Source organism: Microcaecilia unicolor, chromosome 2 (genome assembly GCF_901765095.1).
Source record: "Microcaecilia unicolor chromosome 2, aMicUni1.1, whole genome shotgun sequence".
NCBI lineage: Eukaryota > Metazoa > Chordata > Amphibia > Gymnophiona > Siphonopidae > Microcaecilia > Microcaecilia unicolor.
Window position 1 is genome coordinate 368,865,420 of NC_044032.1, and position 20,209 is coordinate 368,885,628.

Below are 20,209 nucleotides of genomic sequence, written 5' to 3' on the forward strand. Positions count from 1 at the left end.
GCAAAGGTATGGAAAACAAGTGTGAGGATGTCATAATGCTGTTATATCGCTCCATGGTGCGACCACAACTTGAGTATTGTGTTCAATTTTGGTCGCCGCATCTCAAGAAAGATATAGCAGAATTGGAAAAGGTGCAGCGAAGGGCGACTAAAATGATAGCGGGGATGGGACGACTTCCCTATGAAGAAAGACTAAGGAGGCTAGGGCTTTTCAGCTTGGAGAAGAGACGGCTGAGGGGAGACATGATAGAGGTATATAAAATAATGAGTGGAGTGGAACAGGTGGATGTGAAGCATCTGTTCACGCGTTCCAAAAATACTAGGACTAGGGGGCATGCGATGAAACTACAGTGTAGTAAATTTAAAACAAATCGGAGAAACTTTTTCTTCACCCAATGCATAATTAAACTCTGGAATTTGTTGCTGGAGAACGTGGTGAAGGCGGTTAGCTTGACAGAGTGTAAAAAGGGGTTAGATGGTTTCCTAAAAGACCCATAAACCACTACTAAATGGACTTGGGAAAAATCCACAATTCCAGGAATAACATGTATAGAATGTTTGTACGTTTTGGGAAGCTTGCCAGGTGCCCTTGGCCTGGATTGGCCGCTGTCGTGGACAGGATGCTGGGTTCGATGGACCCTTGGTCTTTTCCCAGTGTGGCATTACTTATGTACTTTTGACTGTAGCTTCCCAGGTATGCCTGGGTTTTCTTTTTTATTTGTGGACTGCATGGAACCCACAAGGTTATTGCAGTATAGAAGAAGTTTTTTTTTGTTTTGTTTTTAGTTTACACTAGTTTTTTTTATTTTTTTGGTGGGGGGGGGGGGGGTCATGCAAGATGAGTAGCTGGAAAGTCTTTTCTTGCACTTTGTTCTTTCTAGATGGAATGTACACAGGCACTACAAGTCTAAGGTATGCCACGATTTCTCTTGGTTATTCTAAAGACTGAAAAGACGACTACTACTTAACATTTCTAAAGCGCTACTAGGGTTACGCAGTGCTGTACAATTTAACATGGAAGGACAGTCCCTGCTCAAGGAGCTTACAATCTAAAAGACAGGTGTACAATCTAGAGACAAGTGTACAATCTAAAAGACAAGTGTAGAGTCAATCTGATAGGGCATACTATATTTCTCGAAAGGTTAGGTGCCGAAAGCAGCATTGAAGAGGTGAGTTTTAAGCAGAGATTTGAAGATTGGTAGGGAGAGGGCTTGGCGTAGGGGTTGAGGAAGATTGTTCCAGGCATAGGGTGAGGCAAGGCAGAATGAGCGGAGCCTGGAGTTGGCAGTGGTGGAGAAGGGTACTGAAAGGAGGGATTTGTCCTGTGAGCGGAGGTTACGGGCGGGAACATAGGGGAGATGAGGGTAGTGAGGAGCCGCAGACTGGGTGCATTTGTAGGTAAGGAGGAGAAGCTTGAATTGTATGCGGTATCTGATTGGAAGCCAGTGAAGTGACTTGAGGAGAGGGGTGATATGAGTATATCGGTTCTGGCGGAATATAAGACGAGCGGCAGAAAGAAGACAGTATGATCGATTTTAAGTAGAAATTTTGGATGTGTTCACAAGAAGTATTTTTTTTTTTTTTTGGGTTTAACTGTACGTAAAGAGAGTGATGACTAACTCTTTGTAGCTCATTAACCGGCCTTGCCGAAGTGATTCCCAGTAGGAAGCAGGTTTCTAGGAGGCATATTTAAGAATAGTTGTCTGCATGGGCATACAGGAGTTTTGTGCTGGGCTTTGTGCCGCGTGTTGAAAAGGATCGCATTGCACTGGGCTTGAATAATTCTCATAGCCCTGGATTGGTCTCCGAAGCTGTGGTACACAGATCTGATTAGATTGCTGGATGGGGTTCTTTCCGTCTTCTGCAGGTACACGGCCTACTGAAGGAAGGTCCAGTGCTCATGGAGGATCCATGCCCCTTTGGTCTTAGGCTTGGCTATTGAAAGGACTCGTTTGAGACATGTATGGCAAGGCAGAATTGGTGTGTAGAGTCTGAACTCTTTCATTAAAACTTGGGGAGCATGGGTCAATTTTAGCAGACAATGGAAAAGGTGCAGTACTAAGTACCTCCACAAAAAAAGCCCTGGTGCATAGTATGAGTAAAATAATGACTTTTACCTTGCGTGGTGCTTCCTACATATCCCTTGTTCTGTACAAGGTGTACAGAGATAAGGGAGGTCTAAACATATATTTGTTCATCTGGTTAATGTTCAGTTAACAAGTTGTTTAAGGTTGTTTTGTTTTTCTGAGTTCCTCTTATTGCTTGTCTGTGTAAATAGTGGAGTTGGACTGTATGCCAAGAGCAATGTCTTGGCTCAGTTTTCAGTTGGACACAACTATCCCACATGTTGTGGAATAATGGGAAGGACTAATGGAAAGAAAGACCTAAAGACAGTTTTTGAGGAGAGATGAACTAGAAACAATAAAGATCTTGGGTTTTGCTATTATTGTTCAAAGGAAAATAGGTGTTTTAATTTATAGAATAGGGTCCACATAAATAACTGTGATGAAACGCCTAGTCACTTGCCTGGGGATAACCCTGGAGCCACCTGGCGGGTCTATCCCCAGCACAGCCCAGGTCCACCTGCAGCTTGTGCTTCACACTAACAGCCTCCTTCCCCCAACTGGGTCCCAACCGCCTCTGGGTGAGTCTCCTGCTCTCAAATTATTTCCCAGTGATTTCTAGGTTGCTGGGGCCACACTCCCAGGGGTCCCACTGTTCCCAGAAAGCACCCACAGACCCAACACACAAACCACCAGGATTCTTAGTCTGTCCAGACATGCAGAGGCAATAAACTAAAAGAGGTTTATTGTCATAAAAATATTGAACAGTGAACTATAAAACAGATGGGGAAAACAGTACACAACAGGTAACTGAAATAGGATTAATTATAAAACTAAACATTTTATCATTACCTGAATAGTGCCTGGGAAGTACAGAATTTATAGCTGCTCATAAGTTACAGAATATAGCTAATCACAGGGTCTCAGTAGAGAAGTCTTTCTCCTTCTACTTCCAAACAGACGAACTAATTACCTCACAGGTGGGGAAAAAGAAAACCGCCACGTCTGGTACAGCTTTAAAAAAAATCACCACCTTCTGGCCAACCAGGAGAAATGCATATCAGCAAAACAACCTGGAGAAATGTCATCAACTAAACAATATAGTTCATAGGCTCAGAAATCCACTGTTTTGCCACAGTACTACTACTACTACTACTACTATTTAGCATTTCTATAGTGCTACAAGGCATACGCAGCGCTGCACAAACATAGAAAAAAGACAGTCCCTGCTCAAAGAGCTTACAATCTAATAGACAAAAAATAAATAAAATAAGCAAATCAAATCAATTAATGTGAACGGGAAGGAAGAGAGGAGGGTAGGTGGAGGCGAGTGGTTACAAGTGGTTACGAGTCAAAAGCAATGTTAAAGAGGTGGGCTTTCAGTCTAGATTTAAAGGTGGCCAAGGATGGGGCAAGACGTAGGGGCTCAGGAAGTTTATTCCAGGCATAGGGTGCAGCGAGACAGAAGGCGTGAAGTCTGGAGTTGGCAGTAGTGGAGAAGGGAACAGATAAGAAGGATTTATCCATGGAGCGGAGTGCACGGGAAGGGGTGTAGGGAAGGACGAGTGTGGAGAGATACTGGGGAGCAGCAGAGTGAATACATTTATAGGTTAGTAGAAGAAGTTTGAACAGGATGCGAAAACGGATAGGGAGCCAGTGAAGGGTCTTGAGGAGAGGGGTAGTATGAGTAAAGCGACCCTGGCGGAAGATGAGACGGGCAGCAGAGTTTTGAACCTACTGGAGAGGGGAGAGGTGACTAAGTGGGAGGCCAGCAAGAAGCAGATTGCAGTAGTCTAAACGAGAGGTGACAAGGGTGTGGATGAGGGTTTTGGTAGAGTGCTCGGAAAGAAAGGGGCGGTTTTTATGGATGTTGTAAAGAAAGAAACGACAGGTCTTGGCAGTCTGCTGGATATGAGCAGAGAAGGAGAGAGAAGAGTCAAAGATGACCCCAAGGTTTCGAGCTGAGGAGACAGGGAGAATGAGAGAGCCATCAACAGAAATAGAAAACGGGGGGAGCGGGGAGGTGGGTTTGGGGGGGGAAAATAAGAAGCTCGGTTTTGGTCATATTTAATTTCAGGTGGCGTTGAGACATCCAGGCAGCAATGTCAGACAAGCACGCTGAAACTTTGGTTTGGATGCAAGGTGAGATATCAGGGGTAGAAAGGTAGATTTGGGAGTCATCAGCATAGAGATGGTAGAAAAAGCCATGGGATGAGATTAATGAACCAAGGGAAGAAGTGTAGATGGAAAAGAGGAGGGGACCAAGAACAGAACCCTGAGGTACGCCGACAGGCAGAGGGATAGAAGTAGAAGAGGATCCACCAGAGTGAACACTAAAGGTGCGGAGGGAGAGGTAGGAAGAGAACCAGGAAAGGACAGAGCCCTAGAATCCAAGTGAGGACAGGGTATCGAGAAGTATGCTGTGATCGACAGTGTCAAAAGCAGCGGAAAGATCAAGATCTTTAGGATAAAGGGTAACATACTGCTGACACCAATCCCAAAGGATGACAGAAAAAGCAAGCAGGAAGTTAAACTATAGGCCAGTAGCGTACATATACCCCTCACAACGAAAATAATGGAGGTGTTAGTTTTATCCATTTCAAACATTCTACGTGAGCCCCAATCAAGCTTCAGACCCCCCCCCCCCCCACTTCAGCTCAGAAACAGTATTGATTACACTATTAACCAACTTCAAAAAGGAGATCAGTAAAGGTCATAATATCATACTCCTACAGTTCAACCTATCAAGTGCTTTCGACATGGTTGATCACCAGATTTTACTCAGGGTGCTCAATCAAATCGGCATTGAAGGGAAGGTAGTAGACTGGTTCGAAGGTTTTCTCACATCTAGATCCTAACAGGTGAAGATGGTTCATTGATCTCCCCTCCGTGGAAAGCTGAATGTGGAGTACAAGATTACCCTATCTCACCCATCCTCTTTAATGATGGCACAACTCGCCAGAGCTCTGGCTAAACAAAGCTTCAGTCTTTTTGTGAATGCTGACAAAGAAAGACGGAAGTCCAAAAGACACCCGGCCTGGTTGAAAAGTGAGGTGAAGGAAGCTATTAGGGCTAAAAGAAACGCCTTCAGAAAATGGAAGAAGGAACCATCTGAAAATAACAAGAAACAGCATAAGGAGTGTCAAAGCAAATGCAAGGCGCAGATTAAGAAGGCCAAGAGGGAGTATGAAAAAAAGATAGCATTAGAGGCAAAAAAACATAGTAAAAATTTTTTTCGGTATATTAAAAGCAGGAAGCCGGCAAAAGAATCGGTTGGGCCGCTGGATGACCGAGGGGTAAAAGGGGCGATCAAGGAAGACAAAGACGTAGCGGAGAGACTGAATGAATTCTTTTCTTCGGTCTTCACCGAGGAAGATTTGGATGGGATACCGGTGTCGGAAATGGTATTTCAAGCGGACGAGTCGGAGAAACTTACTGACTTCACGGTAAACCTGGAGGACGTAATGGGGCAGTTCGGCAAACTGAAGAGTAGCAAATCTCCTGGACCGGATGGTATTCATCCTAGAGTACTGATAGAACTGAAAAACGAGCTTGCGGAGCTACTGCTAGTGATATGCAACTTATCCTTAAAATCGAGCATGGTACCGGAAGATTGGAGGGTGGCCAATGTAACACCCATTTTTAAAAAAGGCTCCAGGGGAGATCCGGGAAATTATAGACCGGTGAGTCTGACGTCGGTGCCGGGGAAAATGGTAGAGGCTATTATTAAAAACAAAATTACAGAGCACATCCGAGGACATGGGTTACTGAGACCAAGTCAGCATGGCTTTTGTGTGGGGAAATCTTGCCTGACCAATTTACTTCAATTCTTTGAAGGAGTGAACAAACATGTGGACAAAGGGGAGTTGGTTGATATTGTGTATCTGTATTTTCAAAAGGCGTTTGACAAGGTACCTCATGAAAGGCTACAGAGGAAATTGGAGGGTCATGGGATAGGATGAAATGTCCTATTGTGGATTAAAAACTGGTTGATGGATAGGAAACAGAGAGTGGGGTTAAATGGCCAGTATTCACAATGGAGAAGGGTAGTTAGTGGGGTTCCTCCGGGGTCCGTGCTAGGACCGCTTCTTTTTAATATATTTATAAATTATTTACAGATGGGAGTAACTAGCGAGGTAATTAAATTTGCTGATAACACAAAGTTATTCAAAGTCGTTAAATCGCGACAGGATTGTGAAAAATTACAAGAGGACCTTACGAGACTGGGAGACTGGGCGGCTAAATGGCAGATGATGTTTAATGTGAGCAAGTGCAAGGTGATGCATGTGGGGAAAAAAGAACCCGAATTATAGCTAAGTCATGCAAGGTTCCACGTTAGGAGTTACGGACCAAGAAAGGGATCTGGGTGTCGTCGTCGATAACACGCTGAAACCTTCTGCTCAGTGTGCTGCTGCGGCTAGGAAAGCGAATAGAATGTTGGGTATTATTAGGAAAGGTATGGAAAACAGGTGTGAGGATGTTATAATGCCGTTTTATCGCTCCATGGTGCGACCGCATCTTGAGTATTGTGTTCAATTCTGGTCGCCGCATCTCAAGAAAGATATAGTAGAATTGGAAAAGGTTCAGCGAAGAGCGACTAAAATGATAGCGGGGATGGGACGACTTCCCTATGAAGAAAGACTAAGGAGGCTAGGGCTATACAGCTTGGAGAAGAGACGGCTGAGGGGAGACATGATAGAGGTATATAAAATAATGAGTGGAGTGGAACAGGTGGATGTGAAGCGTCTGTTCACGCTTTCCAAAAATACTAGGACTAGGGGGCATGCGATGAAACTACAGTGAAGTAAATTTAAAACAAATCGGAGAAAAGTTTTCTTCACCCAACGTGTAATTAAACTCTGGAATTCGTTGCCAGAGAAAGTGGTGAAGGCGGTTAGCTTAGCAGAGTTTAAAAAGGGGTTGGACGGTTTCCTAAAGGACAAGTCCATAAACCGCTACTAAACGGACTTGGAAAAATCCAAAATTCCAGGAATAACATGTATAGAATGTTTGTACGTTTGGGAAGCTTGCCAGGTGCCCTTGGCCTGGATTGGCCGCTGTCGTGGACAGGATGCTGGGCTCGATGGACCCTTGGTCTTTTCCCAGTATGACATTACTTATGTACTTATATACTTATTTCACATAAAAAAACACCACCACCAAAATTACCGCTGGAGTGAATACCATGGAAAACCTGGGCCTCGGCATTCAAACTGAAACTGAGCAGAGAAAACACACTGCCTGCAATCACCTCACTGCATTGCAACACAACCTTCTACAGTATTGTGAAAGGAATCATATTCCCTGTACTGAACAAACTGAAGATCCTTGATTACCACTTAACCTTCAAAGACCAGGTCAGAACTGTCACCAAGAAAATGTTCTACATGATGTGGAAACTGAAGTGAATCAAGAGATATTCCACGACCAAGTCCAGTCTATGGCCCTGACCCATACAGATTATTGTAACGGAATCTATACGGGCTGCAAAGAACGAACCCTAAAGAAACTGCAAATAGCATAGGACACCACCGCCAGAGTTATACACAGGAAGACATAATTTGAAAGTACCAGATCCCTTCTAAACAACTTACATTTGCTTCCAATCAAACTAAGAGTAACCTTCAAGCTCTGCACCTGAGCGAAGTGTTATTCATGGCCTAGCCCCTGAATACATGATAGACCTCTTAGAATTACCAAACCGGAATGCGACTACAGGTGTAAGAAACTACGTCAACCTCCACTTTACCAACTTTCATGGCGTAAAATACAGAGCTACCCTTGCAACAAGCTTCAGCTATGTATACACTAAGGCATGGAACACACTCCCGAAAGAATTAAAATGCATGAACAATTATTTCAACTGCCGGAAACACTGGTCCACATTACATAAGAACATAAGCATCGCCATGCTGGGACAGACCAAGGGTCCAATGAGCTCAGCACCCTTTTACCAACAACGGCCAAAAGAACAAGCAATTTGTCTCGCCCATCCTAGAAATACTGTGTTATTCCCTCGTCCATTCAATAACATTCTATGGCTTTTCTCTCTGAATATACGATAATAGAGGCAACACATGTTAGATTGTATCTGTTAAACTTGTACTTGTATTGTAAGCCACATATATCATTGGAAAAGGTAGGGTACAAATGTTGAAATAAATAAAATCTTGCCTTCAGCTATTTAAGCACTGTGAAGATTTCAGATGTGCAAGCCTTCATTAAACAAGAAACTGCAAAAAAATATTGTATATTACTAGGTTGAATCCTGTCAGTTTGTAGAGGTAAGGTGTGTCAACAGGAGTGCTTGATGCTGTGTGAACTAATCCTGAAACATTGTCCCCTCCAGGGTGCAAAGAAGAGTGCGATTGGTCAGCGCATTGTGGCCACTTTGCCATACATCAAACAAGAAGTGCCCATCATAATTGTCTTCCGTGCACTGGGTTTTGTGTCTGACAGAGACATTCTGGAGCACATTATTTATGACTTTGAAGATCCAGAGATGATGGAAATGGTAATGAGCCAATCTTTTCCATGACTTGAAATGTTCATGTTTCATTTAGTTTACCTAGTAGGGCTTTGTGTGTGGGGGGGGTTCCCTCAGTAATTTTTTTTTCTTTTAATTTCACACCTCTGTGCGTGCATGGGGTGATTAATAGTTGTGTATTGAGCAATAAGCAGCAGATGGGTGTGTGTTGTCCTGTTTCATTGCAGCCCTCAGTGAAAGCTTAAACCAACAGATGCGTTCTCATAATGGTGCATCTATTCTAATGGAACTGACCACAAATAAATTGATGCCAAAGAGCAAACTTGTTGATATATTAAAAATCCACAACATTTTTTTTTTCATATGCTAAAATATAAGCTCTACTGTTTCAAATAGAACTATATTTCTCAGCATGTTTGAAGAACACATAACCAGACTTAGCCACCTCTATTCTTGGTGCTGGAAACCTTTGTTTTTAGTTTGTATTGATTGTAAGACATGGATAAATCCTAATCTTGCAACCTATAAAGGTTTTAGTTAGCTCAAACCTTTTTTTATTTGAGCCTATAACATTAGGTAAAATCAACTTTTGTTTTCTAAACAAAATATTCTGGTTAGATTTAAACTGAGGGCAATACTGTTCAGGCTCGTGTCATTTTTAAAGTCTACTATGATATTTAAAATTTTATATGGTCATGTACCAGAATACATGGTTTCTCTTTTGTCTTTACTATCTACAAATAGGATGACTAGACTCAGAGATCCGATTAAATTATGTTCCCCATCAATTAAAGGGGTGAAATATAATAAATAATAAAGACTTCTAAAAAATTTTTAAAAACTGTGAAATGAGCTACCTTTAGGTTATTTACAATTTCGTAAGCATCTTAAATCTAATTTCAAAAATATTTGTTGTAATTTGGCTTTATCGGAGATTATAATTGTATCTTCCCTAGATATGGCTAGGTCATCTTTACATTTGCTTTCTGCATTGAACTTCTTATATGTGCAGGCTATAAGAGTTGTATTGATTATCTATAATCACCCATGGCAAGCCACTTGCAGGCATGGCTTCCACGTTGGTCTTTTTTTTTAAGTCTGGGGCTGTAGGCGGTGTTCCTGTAGTCTTTTGTATGGATATCATGCACTACTGCTCTTTTCCTACCCTAGGTTAAGCCTTCACTGGATGAAGCCTTTGTTATTCAGGAGCAAAATGTTGCCCTCAACTTCATTGGCTCGAGAGGAGCAAAACCTGGTGTCACGAAAGAGAAAAGAATCAAATATGCCAAAGAAGTCCTGCAGAAAGAAATGCTGCCCCATGTTGGTGTCAGTGACTTCTGTGAAACAAAGAAAGCTTATTTCTTGGGGTAAGTAACTTGCTAAGAACAAATTTCAGCAGAGGTATTAGATGAAAGTTGTCTTAGGTAAAATTAACAGCAGAATGAAAAAACCCAGATATTGTAGTATCTTTAGTTCCTAGAAGTGTCAGTATTTACAGTGTTTTTTTCAGGGTTTTTTTTTTTTTAATAACTTTCTTGTAGCCAGTGCCCTCTGTAGAAACAGTTGGAGTGTGATACATGAATAGTTTGAATAACTGCAACATAGTTTTTTAAAATTGGGGATTATAGCCATAAGAGAATCAGGCTTTTGTATTATAAACAATCTAGGTACATTAGCATTATTTTTTTTTCCATTGGTGAGACAATTGCCTTAAAATCAAATGTCCTGAAATGACGTCATTATTGGGAAAAACAGTTAAACCTGCTATCAAAGGTCTCTGTTACTACTAAAACGAAAAAAAATAAAATAAAGTAGATCAGCAGGATTGTTCAGGTTTTTAGAGTCCAGTATTTGTGACAAGTGCCTGTGGTTTTGAAATAGCTGCCCAAACTGATAGTAAAACTAAGATAAGGTAAACTAATAAATATAACAAGGACTGTCAAGGTGGAGCCTGCAGCTTTGGGCAAAGTAAGTACATTTAAAAAGTGTTAATTTTACATTAGAGTAATTTTACATTAGCGTGCAGAAGTATCCAAGTGGTTAGAGCAAAGGATTGAGAACCGGGAAGCCAGGGTTCAAATCTTGCTGCTTGTCTTATAGTCACTTAACCCTCCATTTCTTCAAGTACAAACTTAGACTGTAACCCCTCCAGAAATAGGGAAATATTATTGTACCTGAACTCTCCTTGTGCTCCTGTTGAAAAGGCATGAAACGTTGTTAATTCTTAATATGAAGGGCAATATTTGCTGTCATCTCATGTCCGTTATTACCTACTGAATTTGATCCCTGAGGGGCCATTGTTGAGACCTGTTTCTGAATATTCCTTAATTACAGTGCAAAAGTGCAGCATTCTCTGGCAGGGTGATCAAACATGCCATGGTGACATCATCCTGACAGCTCCTTGTGATGATGCTGTCATAGCTTAGGGAAACCTAACCTAGCTGTCCATGATCATTCTCAGTCTTATCTTTCCAGTTCATCAGATGGTAGCTTGCTCTCCTGCTCTTTCTCAAAAGAAAAAAGGATTATTAGAACTAGATATAACCTGGACTAAAGGAAAGTAAAAGGAAAAAATCAGGTCAGCAGCTTCAGAACGATGTCCACTGAATTAATCCCTCCAGGACCCAGTCAAATAACCTGCATGTCCTCAGCTGCCTAGTTCTGGCTCTCTTCCCTCCGGACCTAAAACTGTTACCTGTTGGAGTGAAATCCTTACCCTTGCTGGCAGATCAAATACTAATACCATATAGGTTCTTGACACAGTTCACCTGACTGGCAGTGCAGTTTCATATTTGCAAAACCATTATTGCACGCCAACATGACCACTGTATCCCGCTTTAACTGTGGTGCCTGCGGCCAAAGAAAATGACTATCCAAAAAACAGATGAGCAGCACCAACTCCTGTGTGTGTGTGTGTGGGGGGGGGGGGGGGGGGGGGGGGGGGGGGGAGGGGTGGTTTAACAGCCCTGCAGTTTGCTGCTCCTTCCAAGGTTGTCATTCACTGCCCACAGGGCAGCTTCAAAAAAGGGGAAGTTGGAAACTCTTAAAAGTGGTGTTTCGATAAAGACAAGCATAGCACTAAATAGCATGATGCGCACAACCAAGGAGCCACAAAACTTAACTAAGTCCAGCACGCCCTCTTTCCCATCCCCACTTGCTGACTACATGGTTTCCTACCACATCAAAGGAACTTCTCTCATCAGGCCTTACTGATCCTGCACATGAAACCAACACGGATGCCCAAGGAGCGACTACTACTCCCCCCAGCATTATCACATTAAGCTTGCTGAAATCGTGCAGGGCAAACAGGATTTCAACTCTTCAATCTCTGGATGCTCTCAAAGAGATAGTAGCTTTACCACCAGTTGCTACAGTCTACATATTTCTGTTTGCAGATGAAAACGGTAACGCAATTAAAAAAATGCATGGGATAAACATAAAGGAATCCTGTTCAGAAGAAATTGATCCTCAGAAGCTTAGCAGAGATTGGGTGGCAGCACTGGTGGTTAGGAGGCGGGGCTAGTGGTTGGGAGGCAGAGCTATTGCTGGGCAAACTTCTACGGTCTGTGCCCTGAAAATGGCAGATACAAATCAAGGTAAGGTATACATATAGAGTAGCACATATGAGTTTATCTTTTTGGGCAAACTGGATGGACCATAAGGTCTTTTTCTACCGTCACCTACTATGTTACTATGTTTATATGCATCCTTTTCACATGCATCGTTTTCAATGGCATCTCAAGCTCGGTGTCATTGGCCCCGGTCTACAAAACTAGTTCTCTCCATAGGCAGTCAGTACCTAGAATGGTGGCAAAACACTGCCACTCTTTCCAGAGGTGGTTTTTTTGCATGCCACATTGTGCATTCACTCTAACAGATGCCTTTGATGTCGGCTGGGAATCCCATGTTAAACAACTGTACACAAGGTTTTTGCTCATACTAAGAACTATCCTTTTATGTCAGCCAGATAACTATGTGCCATATACAGATCCTTTCAAGCCTTCAAAGACTGTCTGTGCAATGAGACTATTCTTATCTGAACTAACAACCAAGTTGCCATGTTCTACATAAATATGGTAGTTCAGATCCTTTCCTGTGTGCAGAAAGGCAACCAGAGTCTGGAACTTGGCACAAACACCGCCTGTGCAATGAGACTATTCGGAACTAACAACCAAGTTGCCATGTTGTTCATAAATAAGGTAGCTCAGATCCTTTCATCTGTGCAGAAAGGTAACCAGAATTTGGAACTTGGCACTTTCCTTAGGGACAACTTTCCAAGCCACATCTCTCCCAGGGAAAAAAATATCCTAGCAAAATCCCTTAGTTGCAGGCACAAGCACTGACTAGATGTAACATCTATTCAGTTGCTAGAACTAGACGCTGTCCTTTCCACTTACATATGTATATTTATGTGGAAAAAGATCTTGAGTATGTGACGTAGATCAGCCAGTAGGGCAGTTATTTATTAGGAAGTATAAAAGATATTAGATATGTATATGTGGATAAGTGGGTAGGATATACAAGCTCATTGGTAAATCACAAAAAGAATATACAAAGTTAAGGAGGTATTAGATAATTGATCATTTACTTTGATCTGAAAATAGGAGCGTTTATATAAGATACAACTTCTTCTGTTTTAAATGAGCTGTAGGAAAACAGCAAGAGTATGTACATTTCTTGAAAACTGGAACACCTTTTGTGCGATGATGGTTCCTATGATTCCACCAAATATTACCCTGAGGATGTAATGGTGTGAATTTGTCAGAACTGAGCACATCGCAATTCACTTAATTTAATTTTTAACTTAGATACGTACATAAGTATTGCCATACTGGGACGGACCAAAGGTCCATCAAGCCTAGCATTCTATTTCTAACAGTGGCCAATCCAAGTCCATATAACCTAGTGAAAAGTACTTCATATATTATTCAATTTTCAAACTTTAAGATTTCAAGACCTAATTGAATAGCATGTTTTGTGTTTTTTTTTTTTTTTTTTTTAATTGATGGGGGAAGCACTCTCCTCAAGCCTTGTTTGTGGTTCTGTTAAGTATTTTCTCTTGGTTTGCTTAGGTACATGGTTCACAGGTTACTGCTGGCAGCTTTGGGCAGAAGAGAGCTGGATGACAGAGATCACTATGGAAACAAGAGGCTGGACCTGGCAGGGCCCTTGCTGGCCTTCCTCTTCAGAGGGTAAGATACACACAGGAATAGAACCCCCCCCCCCTTTTTTTTTTAGACTTAACTGCTGGGGAAAGTAAGGCATTCTTAAGCAGACTATTTTGTATATTTGTTTTTCCACCCCACCTTGTGAAAGTCATTAGTGTAAAGTGCAGGGGTTTTTAACCTAGATTTCAGGAGGTCCATGAACTTGGAAAAATACATTTACAGCTTCATTTTCACTAACCTGAAACTGAAATATAGCTTTTCATTCAATAATGAATATAGGCAACAAAATTATTTATGGCCACTAGATTCCAAAAAGATTTGTCAGAAAATCCCACTATCTAAAATTATTATACCATAAAAGTGAAACCAGAATACATTTGGTTGCGTGAAGTACCTTTTTTTTCCGAAAGCATGTAATTGATAATGGTCAATATATATTTGTTTTTTTTTATATATTCTGATAACTATATTCAATTACTGGTTTCCTTTGTAATACAGTGTAAGTCTCTGTGTGTTTGGTTTTTTTTTTTTAAATTAAAATACATTTTTCTGAGAAGGGGTCTATGGCACAAAAGTGATTAAGAACCTCTAGTATAGTTGTGTGCAAAGGAATATCTCTTAATCCTTGAGGTTGTGTGACATATACAGTGGGGGAAATAAGTATTTGATCCCTTGCTGATTTTGTAAGTGTGCCCACTGACAAAGACATGAGCAGCCCATAATTGAAGGGTAGGTTATTGGTAACAGTGAGAGATAGCACATCACAAATTAAATCCGGAAAATCACATTGTGGAAAGTATATGAATTTATTTGCATTCTGCAGAGGGAAATAAGTATTTAATCCCTCTGGCAAACAAGACCTAATACTTGGTGGCAAAACCCTTGTTGGCAAGCACAGCGGTCAGACGTCTTCTGTAGTTGATGATGAGGTTTGCACACATGTCAGGAGGAATTTTGGTCCACTCCTCTTTGCAGATCATCTCTAAATCATTAAGAGTTCTGGGCTGTCGCTTGGCAACTCGCAGCTTCAGCTCCCTCCATAAGTTTTCAATGGGATTAAGGTCTGGTGACTGGCTAGGCCACTCCATGACCCTAATGTGCTTCTTCCTGAGCCACTCCTTTGTTGCCTTGGCTGTATGTTTTGGGTCATTGTCGTGCTGGAAGACCCAGCCACGACCCATTTTTAAGGCCCTGGCGGAGGGAAGGAGGTTGTCACTCAGAATTGTACGGTACATGGCCCCATCCATTCTCCCATTGATGCGGTGAAGTAGTCCTGTGCCCTTAGCAGAGAAACACCCCCAAAACATAACATTTCCACCTCCATGCTTGACAGTGGGGACGGTGTTCTTTGGGTCATAGGCAGCATTTCTCTTCCTCCAAACACGGCGAGTTGAGTTCATGCCAAAGAGCTCAATTTTTGTCTCATCTGACCACAGCACCTTCTCCCAATCACTCTCGGCATCATCCAGGTGTTCACTGGCAAACTTCAGACGGGCCGTCACATGTGCCTTCCGGAGCAGGGGGACCTTGCGGGCACTGCAGGATTGCAATCCGTTATGTCGTAATGTGTTACCAATGGTTTTCGTGGTGACAGTGGTCCCAGCTGCCTTGAGATCATTGACAAGTTCCCCCCTTGTAGTTGTAGGCTGATTTCTTTTTTTTTTTTTTTTTTTTTTTATTGTCGCCAACACAATGTATAAACACTTGTCACAGAGAACAAAATGATATTATTAAATACAAGCACATGACATTCCTGATAACAATATCAAGTAAGCACGAAATCCCACAACATAATCATTCCATCACCATATTTGCATCGGCTTTTCAAGTATCCCTCATCTATTCATCTCATGCATACCTTTCATATCCACACCTTTACACACCAGCCATTTGCCCATGCACTCCTATCCCCCCCTCTACCCTTACCCAGCCCTCCCCCCCCTCCCTTAACTGAGCCTCTGTAAGCAGTCTGTCCACACCATCGAGTATTGCTTGTTGCCTGCTTTTAGAGATTTGGCATAGATCCTGCTCTCATATTTACCCACTTCACTCATTCGTGCCTTCCAAGCTCCACTTGGTATACTCTCAGAGGATGTCCAAAATTGTAAAATAGTCTTTTTAACTAACAATAAGGTCATATATATAAATCGCCTGTACGGTTGCAATACCCTCTGTGCTTTCAAAAGGGTTTGATCTCCAAGGAGCAGTGTTGCGTAGTCCCATTCTAGCTGTTTTTGAGTAACTCCCTGTATTAATTGGAAGGCCTCATTCCACACTGAGAGGCTCGGACATTCCAGGAAAGAGTGAAGAAAGGTTCCTCCTCCCTGATGACATCGGGGACACTGTCCATCTCCCCATAAGCCCATAATTGCCCCTTTAGCCCTAGTGATGTATGCTCTGTGCATTATCTTATATTGTGTTTCCTGCAGATCTGCTACTTTAACCATGTCATATAATGTGGAGAAAAGCTTGTTAAACATTTGGAGTGTATAGGTCGTACCTAGTTCTGTGTTCCAATGTCCCACCAGCCTCTCCATGCCCCCTTCTGGGCTATGCATTTGCAAGATCTTATACCATGTAGAGAGACTATTGACTTTATAGGGGGTCCGGAGCAACACCTTATCCAACAGGCCCCACCTCCACTTATCCCCATATTTCCCCTGTAAAGCAGAATAATAATGCCTCACTTGAATGTATTGCAGTAGATTCTTATTAGGGACACCCCATCTCTCTTTGATTTGGTCAAAAGATTCCAGCGTATCCCCCCCCTCCACTAGGAGATGGCCTAAAATCCTGCACCCCTCCTGCTGCCACTGGGTAAACACCGAGTACCCCATGCCTGCTGGAAACTCCGCATTGCCCACCATGCCCAAAAAGGGGGACGCATTGGGTGTCTTCTGTTGTTTCTCTCTCCACCAAATCCACGCCCTCCGCATGGGTTTCAGGAATGCCAGCTTGCCCACCATCTGAGAGTCAGTGCCAGCTCGCGTGTGTATTAAATTTATAAACGACCATGGGCGACTCCAGTCCTCCAGCCCTCCAGTTGGCAAAAACTTATAATGATCTGCCAACCCCTCAAAAATAAAGCGCATAAGCGCTGCAACATTGTACATGCGTAAATCGGGTAACCCCAGGCCTCCCGCCCCCTTATTATGGGATAGTTTCTGATGCCCTATTCGTGCCCCTTTCCCATGCCAAATAAAAGAGCGGATAATGGAACGAAACAAACGTTCCTCTCTCCGTAAGACCCAGATAGGTGCCACCTGTAGAGGGTAGAGAATCTTAGGCAGTAGAACCATTTTTACAAGAGCTATTCTCCCCATCAAAGAAAGTGGCAAGTCTTTCCATCGCGCACACAACTGCCCAATTTTCTCCACTGACTCCATCACGTTCTTCCTGTAGAACGTCCCACCACTAGTACTAAGGAAAATACCCAAATATCGCATTGCGCCCTTAGCATATGGGATCGGCAGTTCTACTGTTCCCGGGTCCCCACTGCGTCCCGACAAAGGAAGCACTTCCGATTTAGAGCAATTTACTCGCAACCCCGACAGATCCCCAAATCCAGCCACCAGATCCAACGCCCTGGGCAAATCCGTAGGGGCGTGCGCCACATACATTAGGATGTCGTCGGCAAATAGATTAAGTTTAAATTCTCTATGCCCCACCCGCAGACCTCGGATCGATCCACTGCTTCTAATCTTTATAGCTAGCGGTTCTATGGCCAGTAAAATAGGGGTGGCGACAAAGGGCAACCCTGGCGGGTGCCTCTGTGCAGCGAGAAACTCTCTGTGAGCTTTCCATTAACTAACAGCCTAGCCAGTGGCATCGCGTAAAGGGCCTTGATCCAGGATAAAAAAGTCCCAGTTATACCGAACTTTTCTAGGGTCCAAAATAGGTATTGCCATGATATACTGTCAAAAGCTTTCTCCATGTCCAATCCTATTATGGCTTCTTTTCCCCCACTCCCTCCGTATTCCTGAATTGTTAGCATAGCCCTCATAATGTTCATGGAAGCGTATCGCCCCGGGACAAATCCGACCTGGTCTTCATGCACTAAAAAGGGCAATAACGTATTCATCCGCTTGGCCATTATGGCCGCCAACAACTTTATGTCCTGATTTAAAAGCGAAATGGGGCGGTATGATCCCACCTGTGTTACATCCTTACCCGGTTTTGGCAATAATACCACATGGGCCATGTTGCGCTGGATTCCCAGTCCCTCTTCTGCAATCCCATTAAACCACGCCCCCAGGGGTTCCACTATTAGATCCACTAAAATACGGTAATATTCCGGGCCAAAACCATCGGGCCCCGGGGCCTTGGTTAACTTGAGGGATTTAATACCCTTTTTTATCTCCTCTCCTGAGATAGGTGCATTCAAAACAAGCAGCTGATCCTCTGTAGGCTGTGGCAGCTGCATCGTTTGAAAGAACCGCTCACACGCCTCTAAGTCAAACTCCTTAGCCTTATACAAAGAGCTATAAAAATTTACAAATTGCTGCATTATCTGTGTCTCCTCCGTGTACTCCCTCCCTTTTGGATCTTTAATTGTGGTAACGACCTGTCTTTTGCGTGGTGGCCTAACCAGGTTAGCTAAGAGCTTCCCTGCCCTATTGCCCCATTTGAACAGTTTAAAGCGCTGAAAGTAAATATCACTTACAGCTCTCTGGGTCAGGATATCATCTATTTGTTTCCGAACATGTAACAGCTGAGCTTTACAGTCTGCATTCAAGGAGCTCATATGTGTCCTCCGCAACTGGTGGAATTCTCTAGACAACCGTAAAAGATCTGCCTCCCTTTTTTTTCTCTGCCTTGCTGTGTATGCTATGATATCGCCTCTCAACACTACCTTCGAGGCCTCCCAGTATGTACCTGCATCTACGCCCTGGGTTTGATTGTACCTTTGGTATTCAAGCCACTTATTTCTCAGAAACTCATGAAATTCCTTATTGTTATACAATAGTGGTGAAAATCTCCAAATCCTCTCCTTTGTTTCTGCCGCAAATGACATGTCTAAAGTAACTGCTGAGTGGTCGCTCAACACATTATCAAGTATATGCACTTTAGTGACTCTAGATAGCCAAGAAGTGGTGACCAACATGTAATCCAGCCTAGAGTATACATTATGCGGATGGGAGTGAAATGTGTATTCTCTATCGTGGGGGTGTAACAGCCTCCACATGTCCTCAAGCCCCAGTTGAGAAGCCACGAAATTCACCCCTTTATTGTCCCAATTTCTTCCCTTGGTTTTCGGGGGCTTGCAATCCACTGAGGGGTCAGCCACCATGTTAAAATCTCCCCCCATCACTATTAAGCAATCAGGAAGGGTCAATACTTTGGCCACCAATTCAGAGAAAAATTTGGAGGAATATACATTGGGCCCATAGACATTGCAAAGAAGCATATGCTGTCCCCACAATTCACCCATAATCAGTACATATCTCCCCTCTCTGTCCTGGATCACTTTATGAGTGTTAAATGGCAATTTCTTGTGTATTAATATGGCCACTCCTCTTTGTCTAGAATTATAAGAAGAGAACCCCACCTCTCCCACCCAGCTCCGTTGTAATTTTTGATGTTCAGATGCCGAGAGGTGGGTTTCTTGCAAGAATGCTATATCTGCTCCCTCTTTGCATAGCCACGAGAGCAGCTTAGTTCTTTTAACTGGGGAGTGCACACCATCCACATTCAACGTAATTACTCTTAAATTAACCATTGTCAGGTTGTATGTTATTAATACCATAGATAAAGACACTATACATCTCGCCAGTCTCCCAGCCCAACTGGCAAGTATCTTCAATACACTCATTAAGCAAACAGACTCTCACAGTGATTTTAGCTTTCAGATCTCTGTCCTTTCCCACCCAAAAGCCCTCCTTCCCCCCTCCCCCCTCCCTCTCTTTCCACACAGACAACCACAACCACACCCCTTTCATCTCTACGCATTCATCCACCCCCCCTCCCCCTCCCCACCATTCTCCTCTCCCTCCCCCCCTCCCCTGTCCCTTCCATTCCTTGTCTTCCATCCTACTCCTACCCGAGACTCACCGGTCCGACAGGGCCTCCCCGAGAGTCCCCCCTCATCCAAGAGTTATGGAATGTCAGACGACCCACAAAGGAAGCTTGTGACTATATATCCTAAGCCCATACCCCCATCAGCCATAAAACTAACCCTTCTATAACACTTCATTTCAAACTAAAACAGCTGAAAGAACCAGACATGTTATCCCTGTTACAAACCCCTCCTCCCCCTCCCTGCTCCCGCTTTCGCTTGGAGCCTGTCCATCAATTAGCATATCCATCAACTCTAAACTCAAAGATTGTCCCAGCACTTAATAGATGCCTCCTGGCTATTTGCAAATAAAACCTTCAGCTCCCACTTCCAGGATTACTCTCCTTGGTCACGGGCTCTTTCCCAGCTCACAGGTGCCAGCCGCGGTGATTTTCTCCAGCATTGCCTTCGCCTCTCCTGGATCGCTGATATAGGAC

General features: G+C 43.1%; 1 protein-coding gene across 1 annotated transcript in view; it reads left to right on the top strand.

Moving 5' to 3' along the window:
• The window catches only part of POLR2B (RNA polymerase II subunit B), a 120,115-nt gene that overhangs the window by 33,929 nt on the left and 65,977 nt on the right, over positions 1 to 20,209 (top strand). The window contains exons 7-9 of the mRNA XM_030194562.1: positions 8,412 to 8,576; positions 9,720 to 9,916; positions 13,622 to 13,741. Coding sequence (XP_030050422.1) covers positions 8,412 to 8,576; positions 9,720 to 9,916; positions 13,622 to 13,741 — 482 coding nt within the window. The remainder of the gene's footprint in view (positions 1 to 8,411; positions 8,577 to 9,719; positions 9,917 to 13,621; positions 13,742 to 20,209) is intronic.